Below are 19,560 nucleotides of genomic sequence, written 5' to 3'. Positions count from 1 at the left end.
TTTGGGATTTTAGAACATGTGGCCCAAAGTTGAAATTTTGATAAAAAATAGGTCAAAATCCGAAGTACGTAGGGGCAACATGTTCGAAAAATAGGACATGTTTTTTATACCGAAATGTTCTCTGTAAAGCTACCTTACAGAAAAACATAAAATTGGTATAAAAGTGTTAAGTCACCTTTTCGTCCAAAAAACAGCAAAAAATTGAAAATCGTTTATTTTTGGATCTATAATCGATATTACTCTGAAATCTTTTGTATATTACTGATAATTTAGTTGTGTAACTAAAAAACAAAATTCGAGCCCGTTCGGTACAAAAGTACGACATATATTTTTAAAAAAGCGGACCAAGGTATGGCAAAATTTTAAAATTTCAATTTTTAAATGCCTATAACTCGGAAATTATAAGAGATAAATAGCACACGCAAGCTCGAATACTCTATGGCTACGCCCGCGTCAAATTTTATCCTTATCGGATCTGCCATTTAGAAATACCAGATTTATTTCCAAAAAATTTTGATTCTGCCCAACTGTGCATTGGGTGTGTTTACTGATATGTTGTTATACACTTAGCAATAACAGCAACTAATAGCATCAATTGCAGAAACGTCAATTGTGCTATAGCACAACCAAATAAATATGTATTGTTGCTAGAAAAGTTTGCCAGCACAACAAAATAAAACGAATGATGTGCAATATTAGCACGACAAAAAACTGTGTGTGCTACTAAAGCACGAACATATATTTTTGTGGATATGCAATGGATTGTGTTTGCTACTAAAAATTGCAGACTAGCATTGCAATTTTAATAGTAATACGAACGAACAGTATGAATATTTATATTAGTTGATTGTGATGAAATGAGATAATTTCATATTTATTGCATAGTCAAATGTAAGAAATATGTTGCTAGAGCTGAATATCGAAACCCTGCTTGGAACATTTAGAAAAAAAAAATACTTTTACAAAAAAAATCTAAATAAAAGTATCTTATTCATATGCTCAAATACCTGAAGTTGATGGTTTCATCATAAAAAGTTAGCTTTTAAATGTTTTAAACAAAACAAAATTATTTTAATTGTGTTCAATTTAAATTTTTATCACTTTATCCAAAAATACGAAAAATTTATCCACTTTGACAGTATACTGCAGAAAAAGTATAACGATATTAGCTATTAGTGATGTAAAATTTTGTCTACTTTTACCCGGTACCAAATTTAATAAATAAATATGAATTCTAAAAAAATTATTAAGCGCCACTTTAAACATGATTCAACCCAACGTGCGACGGCTTAGCTGTTCAGCATTGTTAGCAAATGTAAACTTGAAAGAATATTTTCTAAACTGTCTCGAATCATAACCTTGGACATAAACGGTACTGAATATATTCCATCGAAGACCAGTATAATATTATTTCTGCCAATTTGTGGATACTCATTGCTTTCAATTCTTTTTCACTTATGGAAAATATTATACCTTTCTGCTCACAATAACATTTAGTTTGGGCAATTATGTACTCTGTTAGTGTGTCGATCTCTCAAACTGTATTAAAAGGCGGCATGAAATAACACCCCAAAAATTAGTACAGATAGCAACAACAACGAATTTTAAGGGGTTTTTTAATTTTTTGGGGTATTATTTAATTTTTTTAATTGGGGGATTATTTCATATGAAATAGTCCCCCATAAATCATTATGAAATAAATCCCCAATATATATTTTGGGGGATAATTTATTTTTTTAATTTATAAAGAAAACGTAAAATCTGTAAATTATGTCCCGATATACTAACAACTTGTATTTACCATTCACAAAAAATAATATGATATCAGTTGAAGTGATAATTTCGCATAGTTAAGATCGTGCTAATTTTGCAGTGCAAAGAAAGTTGTAAATAATAAAAATTAATTTTGAAATTAAAACTGGTTTCAGAATGACTTTTCTTGGTTCAGAATGTCAAAAAGACGGTATACAATAGTACAATTAAATATGAGTACAGGAATAAAACTTGTAAGGCAAGAGTAAGTGTGCTAACAGCTGGTAACTCTTCTTGCCAAGAATTATGTTGAGCACAACCACAAGAACGAAGAAGAATTAAGGACGAATGCGAAGATCTTGCAGGAATATTATGAGGCGATAAGAGTTTAATAAGATCTGCTTTCCGTAAAATTTGTGAAACTTAAGTTGTATGTTAGTAAGTTAAAAAATCTTGTTCTATTTTTCTCTATATTTCTAATGATGTTTGAAAATACTTTCAACTTTTTTAATTAGAGCTATAAGCTTTAACTTAAAACAAGTTTAGTTGAAATATTGATTTGTAAATTACAGTAATGTTTTGGAATCAAGTATTTCTCTTCATTTGGCATCAAAAATACCTACAATGCCAAATTCACTTATTTTAATTTTTATTTTATTTTGTCAAAAGTAAATACAAACATTTGGGGGATTCAAACGGTCTGCTATTAAGTTACATAGTATATTGTCATAATATCCTAATATATTATGATAGTTTCAACAAATTGTTGTTGTGCTTCAAGTAAAAAAAGTATTATTTTATGATAAAACAATAAACATAGTTCAGAAAGTTTAAAACTTTTTTGTTTGAAAAACCAAAAAAAATGTGTTTAAACTATCGTACATTATGACAATATGACCTAATAGCAGACCGTTTGAATCCACCAATTGTTTTTGATCACCTTCACTGTGTTTATTTCATTTTCAAAATTGGGGTTCTATTTTATATGAAATAAGTTTGGGGCATTATTTCATTTCGTTGGGGTCTTATTTCATTTTCAAACTTGGGATTTTATTGCATATGATTACTTCATTTTATTTTTGGGGTGTTATTTGTAAGGGATTATTTCATGCCGCCGTATCAAACACTTCTAAAATAGATGGGCTTACCTTTGGGTATAAAAGCAGCCCGTATAAGCAATCAGGGTCGGTATAAGCTTTCAAAACGTAATTTTGATCGGCATTTTTCCTCTGAAGTTTAACTAAAAATTCTTTGGCTGCTTTAGGTTTGGGAACACCTTTGTCCATTGTTCGATTTATTTGGTTTTGCAATGTAAATAAAGCAGTACTCTAGTTTTTGAAACGAAAAAAAGCTTTTAATTTTTTAATGCATTTCTTCCCAAATTTTTGCCTATGACGACGTATGGGACACATATGTCCCATGATTTTTCTCGTAAAAGGAGTAACAATTTTTAAATTTTGACAACACTTTAGTCGCCTGTTCGAGTAAGAATCCGCAATAAAATTTTAAAAATCTGCAGCGGAAAATTCTTCGTCGTCAAAGACACAGGTGCATCACAGTCTATTGTCAGGCCCGATTTAGTCAAAAATGCAATTGAACCATTATGCGGTGTAAGCACCGGAAAGGTTTGAAACATGGCAATGCGGACGCACTCTCAAGACGGCCCTGCAACGTGGGATGCAAACATTGTACAAAAGCCGAGGAAAAGGAATGTGTCATCGATGTTCGCCTAACGCATATAGAGTCCAGTGAAGATTGGTGTGTAGCACAAAAGAAATCACCCCATACTGGCGAAAATAATATCGGCAAAAGAAGGTAAAAGGCCAGTCCGCAATGAAATATCTGCCGAAAATCCACTAATAAAATCGTATAGGGCTCTATGGAATAGTCTGCAGTTGTTAAATGTTTGCTTATACCGAATATGGGAGAGTACAGACGGTAAAACGCTGACAAATCTAATTGTGGTGCCTGGCTCTAAAATAAATGAGGTAATGAAAGAGTTCCATGACGGTCGCAGTGGAGGTCATCTTGGTGTGACAAAAACCCTAGAAAAGGTAAAGCAGCGTTTTTATTATGTTGGTTGTCAGCATGCAGTGGCCGATTGGGTAGCCAATTGTCCACAATGCATAGCAGCGAAGGGTCCAGTAAGAAGAAGTCGTGGACAACTTCAGCAGTACAACTCCGGAGCCCCATTTGAACGGATTACAATGGATGTAGCAGGTCCTTTTCTTGTCAGTGATGGCGGAAACCGTTACGTTTTAGTGGTGATGGATTATTTTAGCAAGTGGCCAGAGGTGCCATACCCAAACATGAAGCTAAAACGGTTAGAAGTATATTTGTGAACAACTGGATGTGCCGCTATGGTGTTCCGTTGAAGTTACACTCTGACCAGGGTAGAAATTTTGAATCTGCCTGGCGATTTAGAATTTGGTATTACACCCAGCAGTAAATAAAGACAATGAAAACTATAGGCAGGAGCAAAGGGACCTTGACGAAATCCATGAGTTCGTTTAAATTAAATTAAAGCCAGAGAAGTAGGCAAGCTTGTACTGTTGTATAACCCAAAACGTAAGGGGCTGTCTCCCAAACTGCAAACCCATTGGGATGAACCGTACGTGGTGATTAAGAAATTGAACGATGTGGTTTATAGAATACAGAGACATAGGAGCCGCAAATCTAAAATGAAGGTCGTACATCTGGAACGATTGGCTGCTTACGGGAGGGGTGAATGTGTGCCTGTTCGGGACGAACAGACTTAAGTGTAACGAAATTGCACTTGAATTTCCACATCCAACATAAGTGAATACTTGGCAGCGCAGTTAATTAAGCCTTGATTTTTTTATTCTTTTGTAAATAATTAAATAAATGTTGGCACCACTGCTTTCATATTGTCTGTATATGATATCAGCTTTTTTGCTGTCACTTAACGTTGCGGACAAGATTCTGTTTTCAACAGATTCATCCGCAACAGAACGGCAACGTTACAGAAAAACTAACGATATATACAACTTCCCATAAGCTTTTTTTTAATTCTCAAAATTGATGGCAAGGGTACGTAGCCAAAACGGCAGGGTATCCCACACGATTTAAGTAAGTCCCTAGTCGACCTATATCTTCATATATGAAGCTGGAACGCATAAAAGACTTCACGATATGAGTTTTAATTGGTACGCCACCAGTAACGAAGAGTTTTAATGGTCTCCACCAGGGTTTATCAAATTAAAAGACACGCTGCAAACGACGTAAAACAGGAACCGTTATATGAAGCCTAACATCACACACGGGCCAGAGTGAGAAGCAAAATTGTCGAAGGCAAAAAAACTAAAACGGGCCTGATTGCACTTAAAAAATAATTGCAATGAAGCGCGAGTTGTTAATCAACCCAGACCTACTTTATGACTGTTCCCATAAGCTAAAAACAAAACAGCAGATTCGTTACGGAACGAAACGTACAAACCATGGCGTATTTAACAAGGTGACAGCAGTGGCGAATTGAAATAAATACAGGCGAATTCACTTATTTTTTATATATAGAGTTTGACATACGGACGTACGGGCGAATATTTTTTATATATGTAGTTTGACATTTGTGCGTGCTATTTATATAATCAGCTGTGCTGCCGATGGCACCTTATTAAATGCACCTTGGTACAAACTAATTTAGCCTTCTTCACCAACTGATTCAAGGCGAATTCATATAAGGTGTACTCATCCCTACAACAAATACAACAATACAAAAACAACATACCCAATCTGTCAAAAAACAAGTAAGGCGAATTCAATATTAAAGTGGAATTTAACAAAAAACTGGTGAAATATATATTTTTATTGCCTCTTTTCATGTGGAGGATGTTAAAATGTACGCATTAAAAACACACACATATATATGGCGCGCACCAACACAAACATAAATTTTGACAGTTTGGATAAAACAGCTGATGATCAGCTGGTCTAATGAGAACACCTTATATGAATTCGCCTTGAACTGATTTAAAGGAGTGTTGTAAATTAATAAAGTAGACTCAGTAGAACAGCTGACTATTTTTTTTACTTTGGTCTGAACTGTCAATTCACTTGTGGTTGTTGTGGCGAAAAATACAACAAGCCCAAAAGCAAAAACAACAACATGCAACTTTGACAGCTCAGACCTTAAACCAAAAACAAAATTGCTTGTGGTTTTTGTAAATGTTGTATTTGTTGTAGTACTGTAGCTACTTTATTAATTTACTTTGAGTGTTGGTGTTGTACTAAAATATTCGGCTGTGCCGAATCTTATATACCCTTCACCAAATTATACTTCAAAATTTTAAATATTTTTAGGTAAACAAAATTTAATTTTTTTTCCAGTTGCTTTTTGAATTTTTTGGAAAAAAAAAATTTTCGATTGTTATTTTAAATTTTTTTTTTTTAAATTTAAAAATATTTTTTTTTTTAAATTTTAAAATTTTTTTTTTAAATTTAAAAAAAAAATTTTTTGTTTTTTCAACTTTTTTTTTTTTAAAAATTCGGGTTCAAAATTTTTTTTCCCGATTTTGACCCATTGTAGGTCCAACTTACTATGGTCTTATATACGTCGTTGCAAATGTCTTTGAAATATCTATCATTAGATATCCATATTGTCTATATTAATGTCTTAGTAATCCAGATATAGGTAAAAAAAAATAGGTCAAAAATCGAGGTTGTCTTGGTTTTTTCCTCATATATCAGCCATTTGTGGACCGATTTTGCTGATTTTAAAAAGCAAAATTCTTGAAAGCATGTCTGACAGAATTATTGAAGATTTGGATCCCGAAGATATCTGGGGTCTTCAGAAAACTGATTTCAACAGACAGACAGACAGACAGACATGGCTTAATCGACTCCGCTATCTATAAGGATCCAGAATATATATACTTTATAGAGTCGGAAATGAAAAATGTAGAAATTACAAACGGAATGACAAACTTATATATACCCTTCTCACGAAGGTGAAGGGTATAAAAATAATCAGCTGTTTCATCGCAGTCACCTTTCTTAGTGTGCCCTGGTATAAACCATAGCAAGGCGAATTCATACAAGGTGCTATCAGTTCTACAAATACAACAATTGGTCTTAACAAACGTCAAAAAACAAAAATGAAAAATTAAACAAATAATTATTAAAACTTAATGTGGTGTAGATAATTGTATAGTGAGGGCTTTAATTATTTATGTAAACAATAAATTTTTTGTTAACAAGCTTAGTATATGTAGATATTTAAATATAAAAACAAGGTTTGACAGTTGTTAGAACCAAAAAGCGAAAAAAAATGATCAGCTGTTTGACTGACTCCACCTTGTATAAATTCGCCTTGCACAAAACCAAACCAGTTGAAATTGTTTCGAGCGAAAGAGACAAATATATTTTTGTGCGTGTCGCCTCTGTATACTTTGTACCACTTTATTACACTTCTATACAATTATTATCGGCGTGAACAAAACAACATGGAAGTAAAAGAAAACAAACCGGAAACAGCTGATTATACGTATGTTGTTGATGTTGTACACAACAACTTTATTTGTTGTGTGGTGAATATAACACTGTATATTTGTTATTGTAAAAGTTTGTTGGTTTTTAACAAACCGTAGTGGTGACAAAAATTCTGTATATTTGTTATTGTAAAATAACAAATATACATATACCAAGGCGTATTAACAAGGTGAGTGCGTCCCGGCAACAAATACAACAATGCAAAAACAACAGGCATTTTGTTTTTGTTAAAATGTACGGTAAATGTCAAAATCAAGGCGAATTAAAATATTACTATGTTATTTACAATAACAAATGTAAACATAAACAAAGTTTGACATATAGTGTAAATAAAACCACAGCGAATTAAGAAACAGCTGATTTTATGCACTCACCTTGTTAATACGCCTTGACATATACCTTAAAATAAACTAAAAAAAACAAACAATGACATAGACTGTCGTTGGAATCGAATTCCATATCAAACATTTTCATGAAAAATTTAAAATTAGAAAATATATTGCCACAATTATACTAGGCGTTGGGCATCATATATGGGAACGGGCACGATAAGTGGACACTCATAGGAATCGAATGGCATACAAAGAATGTTTGAAAAAACTTGAACGTGGGGGGTAGGTCCATTCAAACTTTGATGTCATAAACATATTTCATAAAAAGTTTTAAATTAGAAAAAAAAATTGCCACAATTATACAAGGCGTTGGGCATCATATCTGGGAACGGGAACGATAAGTGGACACCCGTAGGAATCTAATGGCATACAGAGAATGTTTGGAAAAACTTGAACAATGCACCTTGCCTTGTACCTTATAATTAATATACCTTGGTTCACGGGCGTAAATTAACTTTGGCGTATTAACAAGGTGAGTGCATAAAATCAGCTGTTTCTTAATTGACTGTGGTCAAGGTATATTACAAGGCGTATTTAACAAGGTGACAGCAGTGGCGAATTAAAATAAATACAGACGAATTCACTTATTTTTTATATACAGAGTTTGACATACGGGCGTACGGGCGAATATTTTTTATATATGTAGTTTGACATTTGTGCGTGCTATTTCTATAATCAGCTGTGCTGCCGATGGCACCTTATTAAATGCACCTTGTTATAAGGTGTGTTATCAGACCAGCTGATCGTTTTTTGCTAATATGTTCATTTTTCGCCGTAGTGCATTATAAATGTCATACTTTGTTTACATTTTGTAAATGTCAAACTTTGTTTTGCTGTTAAATTCGTTTATGTTTTAAAACCAATAATAATACTATACGAAATTAGTTTTATTTTTAAAAACATCAAATTAAATTACAAACAGATTCAAACAAGGCGTATTTAACAAGGTGACAGCAGTGGCGAATTGAAATAAATACAGGCGAATTCACTTATTTTTTATATATAGAGTTTGACATACGGACGTACGGGCGAATATTTTTTATATATGTAGTTTGACATTTGTGCGAGCTATTTCTATAATCAGCTGTGCTGCCGATGGCACCTTATTAAATGCACCTTGGATTCAAATTTATAAACATTTTTTGTTTAACAAAAATTCGCTTTGATTTATTTGTGAGCTGTTTTTGACATTTTTCCCTGCCAGCCAATTCGCCTTCAAATGCAGGCACAATGTCAAACTACATATAAAAAAAATATAACCAATTCGCTCGGTATTCTGAATTCGCCGATGACACTACCTTATAATCAGCGTTGCCACTCATAAAATATTTTTCCTACCAAATTTCTAATTAAAAACTACCAAAGCAAGGTGCATTTAATAAGGTGCCATCGGCAGCACAGCTGATTATAGAAATAGCTCGCACAAATGTCAAACTACATATATAAAAAACATTCGCCCGTACGTCCGTATGTCAAACTCTATATATAAAAAATAAGTGAATTCGCCTGTATTTATTTCAATTCGCCACTGCTGTCACCTTGTTAAATACGCCTTGTACCAAAGCCTATCAAAACCTACCAAATCTAAAATATTTGAGAAATGCTATATGAATTCGTTTCAAAATTAATAGTTAACTTAAAATTATATTATTGCTGCTATAAAATTATCCAGAGGAAGAATGATATTGAAGCAGAGTTTAACACATATTATTAGAAAATAAAAGTTTTGAGAGCCCTTTGGTATTTTTTGAACTCAACACTACTGAATAAATACACATTTACCTGACTAAACTAAATATTTTAGAAAATCTTCATATTTTGCAAATATGTAGTTTTATTATTTTGGCTTAACATAAGTAGTTTTTTCGTTAATTATTTTGTTCTTAAAAATACTTCTGTATTCAGAAATATCGTAGCCTACCAAAATACGACAAATATCGGAACAAACCAACCAAACTACCAAAAGTCAATTTGTTAACTTCAAACTACCAATTTTGGTTCAATTGGACCAAAGCGGCAACGCTGCTTATAATTAATATACCAAGGTGCATTTAATAAGGTGCCATCGGCAGCACAGCTGATTATAGAAATAGCACGCACAAATGTCAAACTACATATATAAAAAATATTCGCCCGTACGTCCGTATGTCAAACTCTATATCAAGGTGCATTTAATAAGGTGCCATCGGCAGCACAGCTGATTATAGAAATAGCACGCACAAATGTCAAACTACATATATAAAAAATATTCGCCCGTACGTCCGTATGTCAAACTCTATATATAAAAAATAAGTGAATTCGCCTGTATTTATTTCAATTCGCCACTGCTGTCACCTTGTTAAATACGCCATGCTCTATATATAAAAAATAAGTGAATTCGCCTGTATTTATTTCGATTCGCCACTGCTGTCACCTTGTTAAATACGCCTTGTAACAAGGTGCATTTAATAAGGTGCCATCGGCAGCACAGCTGATTATAGAAATAGCTCGCACAAATGTCAAACTACATATATAAAAAATATTCGCCCGTACGTCCGTATGTCAAACTCTATATATAAAAAATAAGTGAATTCGCCTGTATTTATTTCAATTCGCCACTGCTGTCACCTTGTTAAATACGCCTTGCCTTGTAATATACCAAGGCGTATTTAACAAGGTGACAGCAGTGGCGAATTGAAATAAATACAGGCGAATTCACTTATTTTTTATATATAGAGTTTGACATACGGACGTACGGGCGAATATTTTTTATATATGTAGTTTCTATAATCAGCTGTGCTGCCGATGGCACCTTATTAAATGCACCTTGTAATATACCTTGCAAGGTGCATTTAATAAGGTGCCATCGGCAGCACAGCTGATTATAGAAATAGCTCACACAAATGTCAAACTACATATATAAAAAATATTCGCCCGTACGCCCGTATGTCAAACTCTAAATATAAAAAATAAGTGAATTCGCCTGTATTTATTTCAATTCGCCACTGCTGTCACCTTGTTAAATACGCCTTGATACCTTGTTTGGTATCAAGGTGCATTTAATAAGGTGCCATCGGCAGCACAGCTGATTATAGAAATAGCACGCACAAATGTGTATAGAGTTTGACATACGGGCGTACGGGCGGATATTTTTTATATATGTAGTTTGACATTTGTGCGTGCTATTTCTATAATCAGCTGTGCTGCCGATGGCACCTTATTTAATGCACCATGTTTGGTATCAAGGTGCATTTAATAAGGTGCCATCGGCAGCACAGCTGATTATAGAAATAGCTCGCACAAATGTCTACATATATAAAAAATATTCGCCCGTACGCCCATATGTCAAACTCTATATATAAAAAATAAGTGAATTCGCCTGTATTTATTTCAATTCGCCACTGCTGTCACCTTGTTAAATACGCCTTGGTTTGGTATGTTGTCTTATATGAATTCGCCTTGTGCAAGGTGCATTTAATAAGGTGCCATCGGCAGCACAGCTGATTATAGATATAGCACGCACAAATGTCAAACTACATATATAAAAAATATTCGCCCGTACGTCCGTATGTCAAACTCTATATATAAAAAATAAGTGAATTCGCCTGTATTTATTTCAATTCGCCACTGCTGTCACCTTGTTAAATACGCCTTGGCATTGTGCCCAAAGTAAATTAATAAAGTAGACTCAGTAGAACAGCTGACTATTTTTTTTACTTTGGTCTAATCTGTCAATTCACTTGTGGTTGTTGTGGCGAAAAATACAACAAGCTCAAAAGCAAAAACAACAACAGGCAACTTTGACAGCTCAGACCTTAAACCAAAAACAAAATTGCTTGTGGTTTTTGTAAATGTTGTATTTGTTGTAGTACTGTCGCTACCAAAGTAAATTAATAAAGTAGCGACAGTACTACAACAAATACAACATTTACAAAAACCACAAGCAATTTTGTTTTTGGTTTAAGGTCTGAGCTGTCAAAATTGCCTGTTGTTGTTTTTGCTTTTGGGCTTGTTGTATTTTTCGCCACAACAACCACAAGTGAATTGACAGTTCAGACCAAAGTAAAAAAAATAGTCAGCTGTTCTACTGAGTCTACTTTATTAATTTACTTTGGTCGCTACTTTATTAATTTACTTTGATTGTGCCTGTTGTTTTTTGCATTGTTGTATTTGTTGCCGGGACGCCCTCACCAAGGCGTATTTAACAAGGTGACAGCAGTGGCGAATTGAAATAAATACAGGCGAATTCACTTATTTTTTATATATAGAGTTTGACATACGGACGTACGGGCGAATATTTTTTATATATGTAGTTTGACATTTGTGCGAGCTATTTCTATAATCAGCTGTGCTGCCGATGGCACCTTATTAAATGCACCTTGGCCCTCACCTTGTTAATTCAAAGCGCATTTATAAATTCGCCTTGCACGTATTGTTATAAATGTAAAGAAATATAAATAATTTGTTATTAGTAAATTTTTTGTATACAAAGTATAATACAAATCATGTCTGAGGATGGAGAATATGAGACGACGGAAAAAAATATAAATTACAATGCCATAGCGTGCGTAAATGTTAAATTAAACAAAATTGTTTTTAATTGTTTTATTTTGTTATAGTTGTGCGCAGATTCCAGAATTATTTCTAGATAAAATTGTTGCAAAAATATACTTTAGTAAATTTGGAAAAATAAAAAGATTTATCTTGCGACCGAAACGTTTGATTTGCACCGTTGAATATGAAAGTAAGGAAGACGCAGAAAAGGCTTTCAAAAATGCGGGAAACTTTAATGGTATAGATTTCGTAGTGTGCTACGCAGAACATGAAGTGGCACATGTACAAAATACGGAAGAATGGGTTGATCCGGAAGTACAAGCCGAACTAGAGGCAATGTCTCCAGGACACAGACTGGGGACTAACTTGAGACAGTCGACAGGGTTGGCAGCTCAATTGCAAAAATCTAAACTAACCAATACTTTAGCTGCTCCAAATAAATCGCTTAAGGAATTTCCAAAGGGAAGGCAGTATTCACCTCAACCTGAAATGATAAAAGTTGATAGTGTAGTTCGCAACGAATTAGAATCTATATTAAAAGCACCCGCTTTCACATATGAAGAAAAATATAGGGTTTTAGAGGCAAGAGATAAATTAATACGTTTGACCACCGTTCGTCAAACCGATATAAAAAAGGCCGTGGCAGCAAAGGGAACATGTCCTGATATGTGTCCAGAGAAAGAAAGACTGATGAGAGAATTCCAGCGGCAGGTAATATCCATCAAGTTATTTCAACTTATTTGTGTAAATTAAATCATTCCGCTGTTACTTGCAGGTTTCCACTTTTGAGATGGCTGAAGAGGTAGGTAGTGAATCCACAATTTCACATAAAAAGGCTGTAAAGGAATATTCTCGCAGTAGCGCAGACCAAGAAGTACCGCTATCGCACGAATTAAGATCTGAGTCTGTTTTGCAAATGACAATGTTATATTTGGTGCACCGAATTATGGGATTATGTGAGGATCCTAAAACTTCATTGGGTGATTGGTTTCATTTTATGTGGGATCGAACACGTTCTATAAGAAAAGACATAACACAACAAGAACTATGTTCTTTGGGAGCAGTACAATTAGTTGAACAGTGTGCAAGATTTCATATACATTGTGCTGCACGTCTGGTAGCAGAAGACCCTTCAGTCTTTGATAAAAAAATTAACGCAGAGAATTTAACAAAGTGTCTGCAAACTTTAAAGTATATGTATCATGATTTAAGAATCAAAGGAATTCTATGTCCTTGTGAAGCCGAATTTCGTAGCTATGTAATACTTCTAAACTTAGGGGACTCAAATTTCTTATGGGAAGTTAAGCAACTACCGGAGTTCATTCAAAAAAGTGTTGAAATAAAGAGATCAATTTCCTTCTACAACGCTTTACAAAATAATAACTTTGTTCGATTTTTTTCAATGATTAAGTCGAATGAAACATCTTACTTGTCTGCCTGTATTTTGTTGGGATATTTTACTAAGCTTCGAGTACGTGCAATGGACGCAATAATTAAGTCCCACAACTGGCGTAAAAATGATGTATATTTGCCGTTGTCGTATTTAACTCGTGTCCTAGGATTTGAAGATGAGACATCAGCCGTAAGCTTTTTTAATCATTACGGTCTACACTGCGACGTTCTGGATAACAGAGTATTGTTAGATCGTTTAAGCAAGCCCGATGCCGAATACGCAATGGATAGAGCTTTGCAGGTAAGTGCAGACATACACTCTCGATCAGATGATTAGAACCACTGGAATTTCTCCTTTTAGTAGGCCATATCTTTTTAAATATTTTGTCGATAGCTAAAATTTCACTACCATCGGAATGGGCACTTTCTTAAGATTACAAAAATAACAAAAACAACATTAAAATTTAAAGGAACAGTAGTTTAAAAGTGTTTTTCCAAAAAAAGATAAAATAAAATGAAAAATTTTCCTTTCATATGATTAGAACCATTAAACTAATTTTAATTAAAAATTCTCTATTTAATAATTTAATAATAAGAACCAATAATATTAAGTTTATCGGTAATATGTTTAAAATTACTTCAATTACACGGCTTTTTATTGAATTATAGAGTGACTTCAAAAAATCTAAAGAAATTTTATTCCAGGAGTCCTTTATGGCTTGAATTAATGAGTCCTTATCGTCGAATTGTCTTCCTATTTCATAAACCTTGCGCGAACGCCAACCCCACACATTTTCAATTATGTTTAGGTCGGGAGAATATGGTGGCCAATTAAGGATATGAACATTTTGGTTTGAAATAAATTCTTTTACATCTCTGCCATTATGAATAGGAGCATTATCTTGTTGCAGAATCCATGGAATCGGTTCAAAAATATCGTTTAATTTAGGGAAAGATGATTGCAACAGAGTCTTGTAGCTTTCTCCAGTAATTTTTGCACTTTTAAATTCTAAATTAATTGTGCCGTAATACGTTATAGCACCCAGACCATAACCCCATCCTCTCTGCTGTGATGGCGATTTAAAAATAGTTCCTCTTTTCTCATATTGTGAAAATAATAATTTTAGCCATCTGGCCCATCCATATTAAATTTCATTTCGTCAGTGAAATCCACAATACGCCAATCATTAACATGACCTCTTGTTAGAATGTCCCATGTCATGTGCTCTCTAGCTAATTTTAGTCGATTTTCTTTGCCTACATTATTCAGCGGAGGTCCTTTCTTCAGTTTTTTTAATTTCAGGTGTTCGCAGCTTGCAATGGCTCTTTTCACGGTTGCGATACTTGCCTGGGTATCTGGGTCCTGATTTTTGGCGCTGAAAGAGACGAGTTTGATGTAATCCTCAAGATTTTTCTCTTTTCCGTTTGAGTTAAAGCGGTTGGAATCCTTTCTTTGTAATTTTTTCCATAGTTTTCAATATCTTTTAAGTATCCCATCACAGTTTTGTGACTTCTCCAAATTTCAAGCGCAAAAGGAATATCATTGCGAACGGTTAACATCGATTTTGTCTATTTCCGCTATGTTTAAAATACTTTTCTTGACCATTTTTCACTAATCTTTATTAGAAAGTAATGTTTTTCTTCTAGATATAATATAATGCATAAATTAAAGACGACTACTTGCAAAAAAATTTAAAAATGCAAAGTGGTTCTAATCATATGAACGGAACAAATTTTATTTTATTTTATCTTTTTTTGGAAAAGAAATTTGAAACTACTGTGTCATTAAATTTGAATGTTGTTTTTGTTATTTTTGTAATCCTAAGAAAGTGCTCGTTCCGATGGTAGTGAAATTTTAGCTATCGACAAAATATTTAAAAAGATATGGCCTACTAAAAACAGATATTCCAGTGGTTCTAATCATCTGATCGAGAGTGTACATGTGTATGATCTATATAATAAAGATAATCGAAGCGTGCATCAACATTTGTTGTATATTTTTAGCTTGTCGAGTCTAAACGATTTTCCTCGGTAGGTGAATGTGTCTTTGGTCAAACATTACCTCCGCCATCGATGTTTGAACATCATCAGCCGCACAATAGTTTTGATGTAAATGGTATGCTTAAAATGGAATCTTGGACTGCAGATGACCAATTGAGAGGAAAAGATGCTAAAGCGACAATTCAGAACAAGCAGGATCATGAATTTTCGACGAAAAATCTTGCCTCAAACACTGAGTCCAATTTGTTTAAAATTCCACAAACTTTGGTACATATATCTTCAAAACAACAATATCTTCAACGAGAAAATGAGGAAGAAACACAAAAAAATACATTGGACTCATTTAGTGTGAAGAAAGAAAAACTATTTTCTTCGCCGGGTGGTTTTAAATTTAGCGGCAATGTTTTTGGAAGAGCGAACCCGCCAACGACTGCAAGTGAATCTATTTTCAAGTCCGCGGGAGCCAGTGTAAGATCTGAACAAATACCAAATACTTATCTCAATCCAATATTTAAGACTAATTCAGATAAACCTTTAATGACAATGGGGAATATTTTTGGTGGCATTGCTGCAACAAATGATCTATCAAAAGGTACAAACATTTTTGGTGAAGCTGCAAGGGAAACAGTGAATATTTTTCAACACCAAACCGATATTCCTAAAGACTCATTTAAAATGGACAATGTATTTCAAAGCAATGCAACAAATATGTTTTCTCAAGATATTTTAAGTGACTCGAACAAAATGGATGAAAAAAATATTGTTTTAGAAAAAGAACTTAAAGAAAAACTAGCAAAAATTCAAGAAGAAAAAAGAAAAGTTATGGATCTCGAACTGAAAAATTTAAGGGAAAAACAAAAAAGGCAGGAAGATCATGAAAAACTTATAGAGAAGCAAAAACTGGATCAGCTTAAAATAATTTTACAAGAAAAAGCTGAGCGAGAAACGGAGCAAATCGTAGTTCAATTGATTGACGAAGAAGTATCCAGAATTGCGGAAGCTGAAATGTGTATTTCTCAGACGGTCAAGCAAGCTTCTGATCTCCAAAAAGAATTATTAATCTCTGAAGTTGTAAATGAATGTGTTGAAGATATAGCTCATGAAGAATACGCACTCATGTGTTACGATCAATTACTATTGAATCGTTACTTCAGCAGATGGTTACTTCACTTACGCAAGAAAAAGGAACAGAGGAAGCTAATAGAAAATACCCCATTATGGGTCACCACAGATACAAGAGCTCAGTATGTACAATCTATAGAACATCCTTGTCAGAAAAATAACTTACAAATGATTAAACGTTATCGTTTGGGACAGCCTTGTGATTTTAATAAAATTCTAAGACTAGAACGAGATATTTTGCAGGAGGAAAACCAAAATCCTCTCAATTTATTCGCATTAGTTGGTCAGCATTTGCTATGCAAACGAAACTTCACATCTTGTGGCCTATTACAACAAAGAAAATATTTCAAGTTTCTTATAACTCTTCCTGCAAATGAAGAGGAGTTACTTGGATTTGAAAGTTTCTCCAACAAATGGCTAATGAGATTTATAGAAAAGTCTCAAATTAAAACCGGCCCTTTTGTTCACGGTATTGAACATAATGTTGCTTTGTGTGTGCGAAAACTCAACGGCATAATTCCCAAAAATGAACAGGGGGATTTAATGACAACTGAAGGAGACCACAACGATGGTGTAATCTGTTTTATATCTGGGATCGATATTGAAAGGCACAGCCGAAAGCGTATTTATAACTTATTAAAATTAACAAAAAATCTGAAGCGTGTTCCGTTAGCAATTATTGCATACAATTGCACCTGCAATAAAAACGAACTGGCACATATCCTAGGCTTAGATATCCTGCAGGAGGAAGGTTTAATACATTCGTTTTCAATTTTTGGATGCCAAATAAATAGAAAAGATTTCCGATTTCGCAAAGTATTTATAAACGCTGTCGATTTCATAACAAAAGAAAGCTATCTACTGAATAACAATGAAATAAATGCACTAGCTATGCAAAAAGTATTGCCTTTTCTAGAAAATTCATTAGGCGAGGAAATGTGGCAACGCTGGAGTGATTCAGCTAAAAGAAATCCAATTTTTAACAAAATTTGTGGCTTTCCTGAACATGCTGTGGGCATCTTTCATAAAGCGTTGGATCATTTATTGCATATTACACAAGAAGAACTTCAAGAGATGCCTGAATTTCCTGAAGAACTTAAGGAATTTGTTCCCGAAAATACATATTATAATATCCCATTGGGTTTGGAGTTTTTCCCGATCAAGTGGAAATTAGAAGCAAAAAAAAGTAATATAAAACATTTTCTAGAAAGTCTATATTTGCCCGCCATCAATGAAAAAACTCCTGTCGATATTGAAGATTTAAAACTTTGGATACTGAGTTATACATCAAAGTGCATCATAGATGACGATCTAGCCGCAACAAATGCTTCTTATGAAGCCATATCAAATCTGGTCAATCAAATGAAACTTCAATATTTACAGAATATAGAAATTACTTCAAGTAAGGTCATGATAAATTATTTGACCATTTTGAAACCCATTATATTTACACATATAAATAGAACCCTTAGACGTTTCCATAAAGAACTTATAAACTTGAACGTTATATACTTGAAAGATGACTTCAAAAACTACCAAGCACAACCCTGGTGGCTCAATTATGAACCTTTAAATTCAGTATCCGTTGATTACAGTGAAGAACCTACCTGTTTACCTAAGACTCTGCAGGAGAAGAATAAAGAAAATTGTATTTCAATGGAAGCTATTGATGAAATTATAGCTAAAGCAGAAGTAACCTGTCGTAAAGCTGAAGAAATTAAACGTAACAAGTTGACTAGACACAAAAATTCTTCCTTGAATTTGTCATCAAATTTACAGCTTAAGCGAACATTAGATGACTCACTTTATCAGTTTGAATTATCTAAGAAAATTGGTCAATATGATACTACATTTGTATTAGAATTAACTCATGACATTGACAAATCAATTAATGAAGTCATGAAAAACACATCGCCGACAACACATAAGAGAAAACGATCATGTTTAAAATCACCAAATCTATCTTCAGATGTGGATAATGTTATAGCCAAAGCAAGAAATTTAATTCACAAAATAGAATCTATGGAAGATCTAAAATGTAGAAAACGAAAAGAGCCATATGGTATACAAATGTAAAACATACATATGTATGTAGATAAGACCATGATACAACCATTATTGTTATATTATGGATAAGACTAAATTTGAAAAATAATTTTTTATACATTAAATAAATAAATGAGCTATTTCGGAAAGTGAAAATATATTTATTTTAATGTCAATACGCACCGTCGATGGAAAACCTAAATAAATTAATGGTAAGTAAATGGCGAGTGTGTTTTAAATTAACCATTTATAGTTTTGATGGGTGGTGTATTGATTTTGTCATTCCATCCATAACAAAAATTGGTATGGTAAATATGCAAAATCTGATAAAAATATAAGTTGATAATCACGGGTAGCGTCTAAACGTTTCACAGTGGTATAGAAAAAATAGAGGGAATTAAATCTGTCAATGAATTTTGACATGCGCAAAGAGGAAGTGTTGTCGAGTTTAATTCGAGTCACTACAGACACCTCATTAACGTATGCCCTTATCAACTCTGTGGCTTTCCAGATCGCGAAGATCTCTGCCTGGGAGACGCTACACTCGTTAGAGTGTCTATATGAACGTTTGATAGCTTATCGATCAAATAAGCCCCTGTACCAGAGTCCATCTTGGATCCGTCAGTGAAAACTGCACCCCCATCGAACAGTTGATCGGATTCTACCCAATTGTCCCTACTAGGGAACTCTACTGGGGGTGAGACACCGAAGTTGAAGGTCGCGACCCTATGATCAGAAATTCCAGAAGGAGTGACGTCCTGATCGATAAGACCTGCCTCATACAGTATCTGTTTTCGATGGGTTTACGAGATAT

The 19,560-nt window shown here is 33.8% G+C and overlaps 1 protein-coding gene across 1 annotated transcript; it reads left to right on the top strand.

Moving 5' to 3' along the window:
• The first annotated feature begins 12,038 nt into the window (after window positions 1-12,038).
• xmas (RRM_XMAS2 and SAC3_GANP domain-containing protein xmas) lies at window positions 12,039-18,902 on the top strand. The gene is made up of 4 exons (XM_065507881.1): window positions 12,039-12,195; window positions 12,251-12,896; window positions 12,961-13,878; window positions 15,582-18,902. The coding sequence occupies exons 1-4, from the start codon at window positions 12,137-12,139 to the stop codon at window positions 18,774-18,776; spliced, it is 4,818 nt and encodes a 1,605-aa protein (XP_065363953.1). The 5' UTR covers window positions 12,039-12,136; the 3' UTR covers window positions 18,777-18,902.
• Window positions 18,903-19,560: the final 658 nt, after the last annotated feature.

Source organism: Calliphora vicina, chromosome 4, assembly GCF_958450345.1.
Source record: "Calliphora vicina chromosome 4, idCalVici1.1, whole genome shotgun sequence".
Classification (NCBI taxonomy): Eukaryota; Metazoa; Arthropoda; class Insecta; order Diptera; family Calliphoridae; genus Calliphora; species Calliphora vicina.
The sequence above is the reverse complement of the archived record's forward strand: the minus strand, read 5'-3'. Positions and strand labels throughout refer to the sequence as shown.

Bases quoted from the DNA above. Each gene is read 5' to 3' on its own strand.
- xmas (XM_065507881.1), top strand. From the start codon at position 12,137: ATGTCTGAGGATGGAGAATATGAGACGACGGAAAAAAATATAAATTAC. The intron at 12,196-12,250 runs GTGCGTAAATGT...ATTTTGTTATAG, and splicing joins ATAAATTACAATGCCATAGC to TTGTGCGCAGATTCCAGAAT. The intron at 12,897-12,960 runs GTAATATCCATC...TGTTACTTGCAG, and splicing joins TGAGAGAATTCCAGCGGCAG to GTTTCCACTTTTGAGATGGC.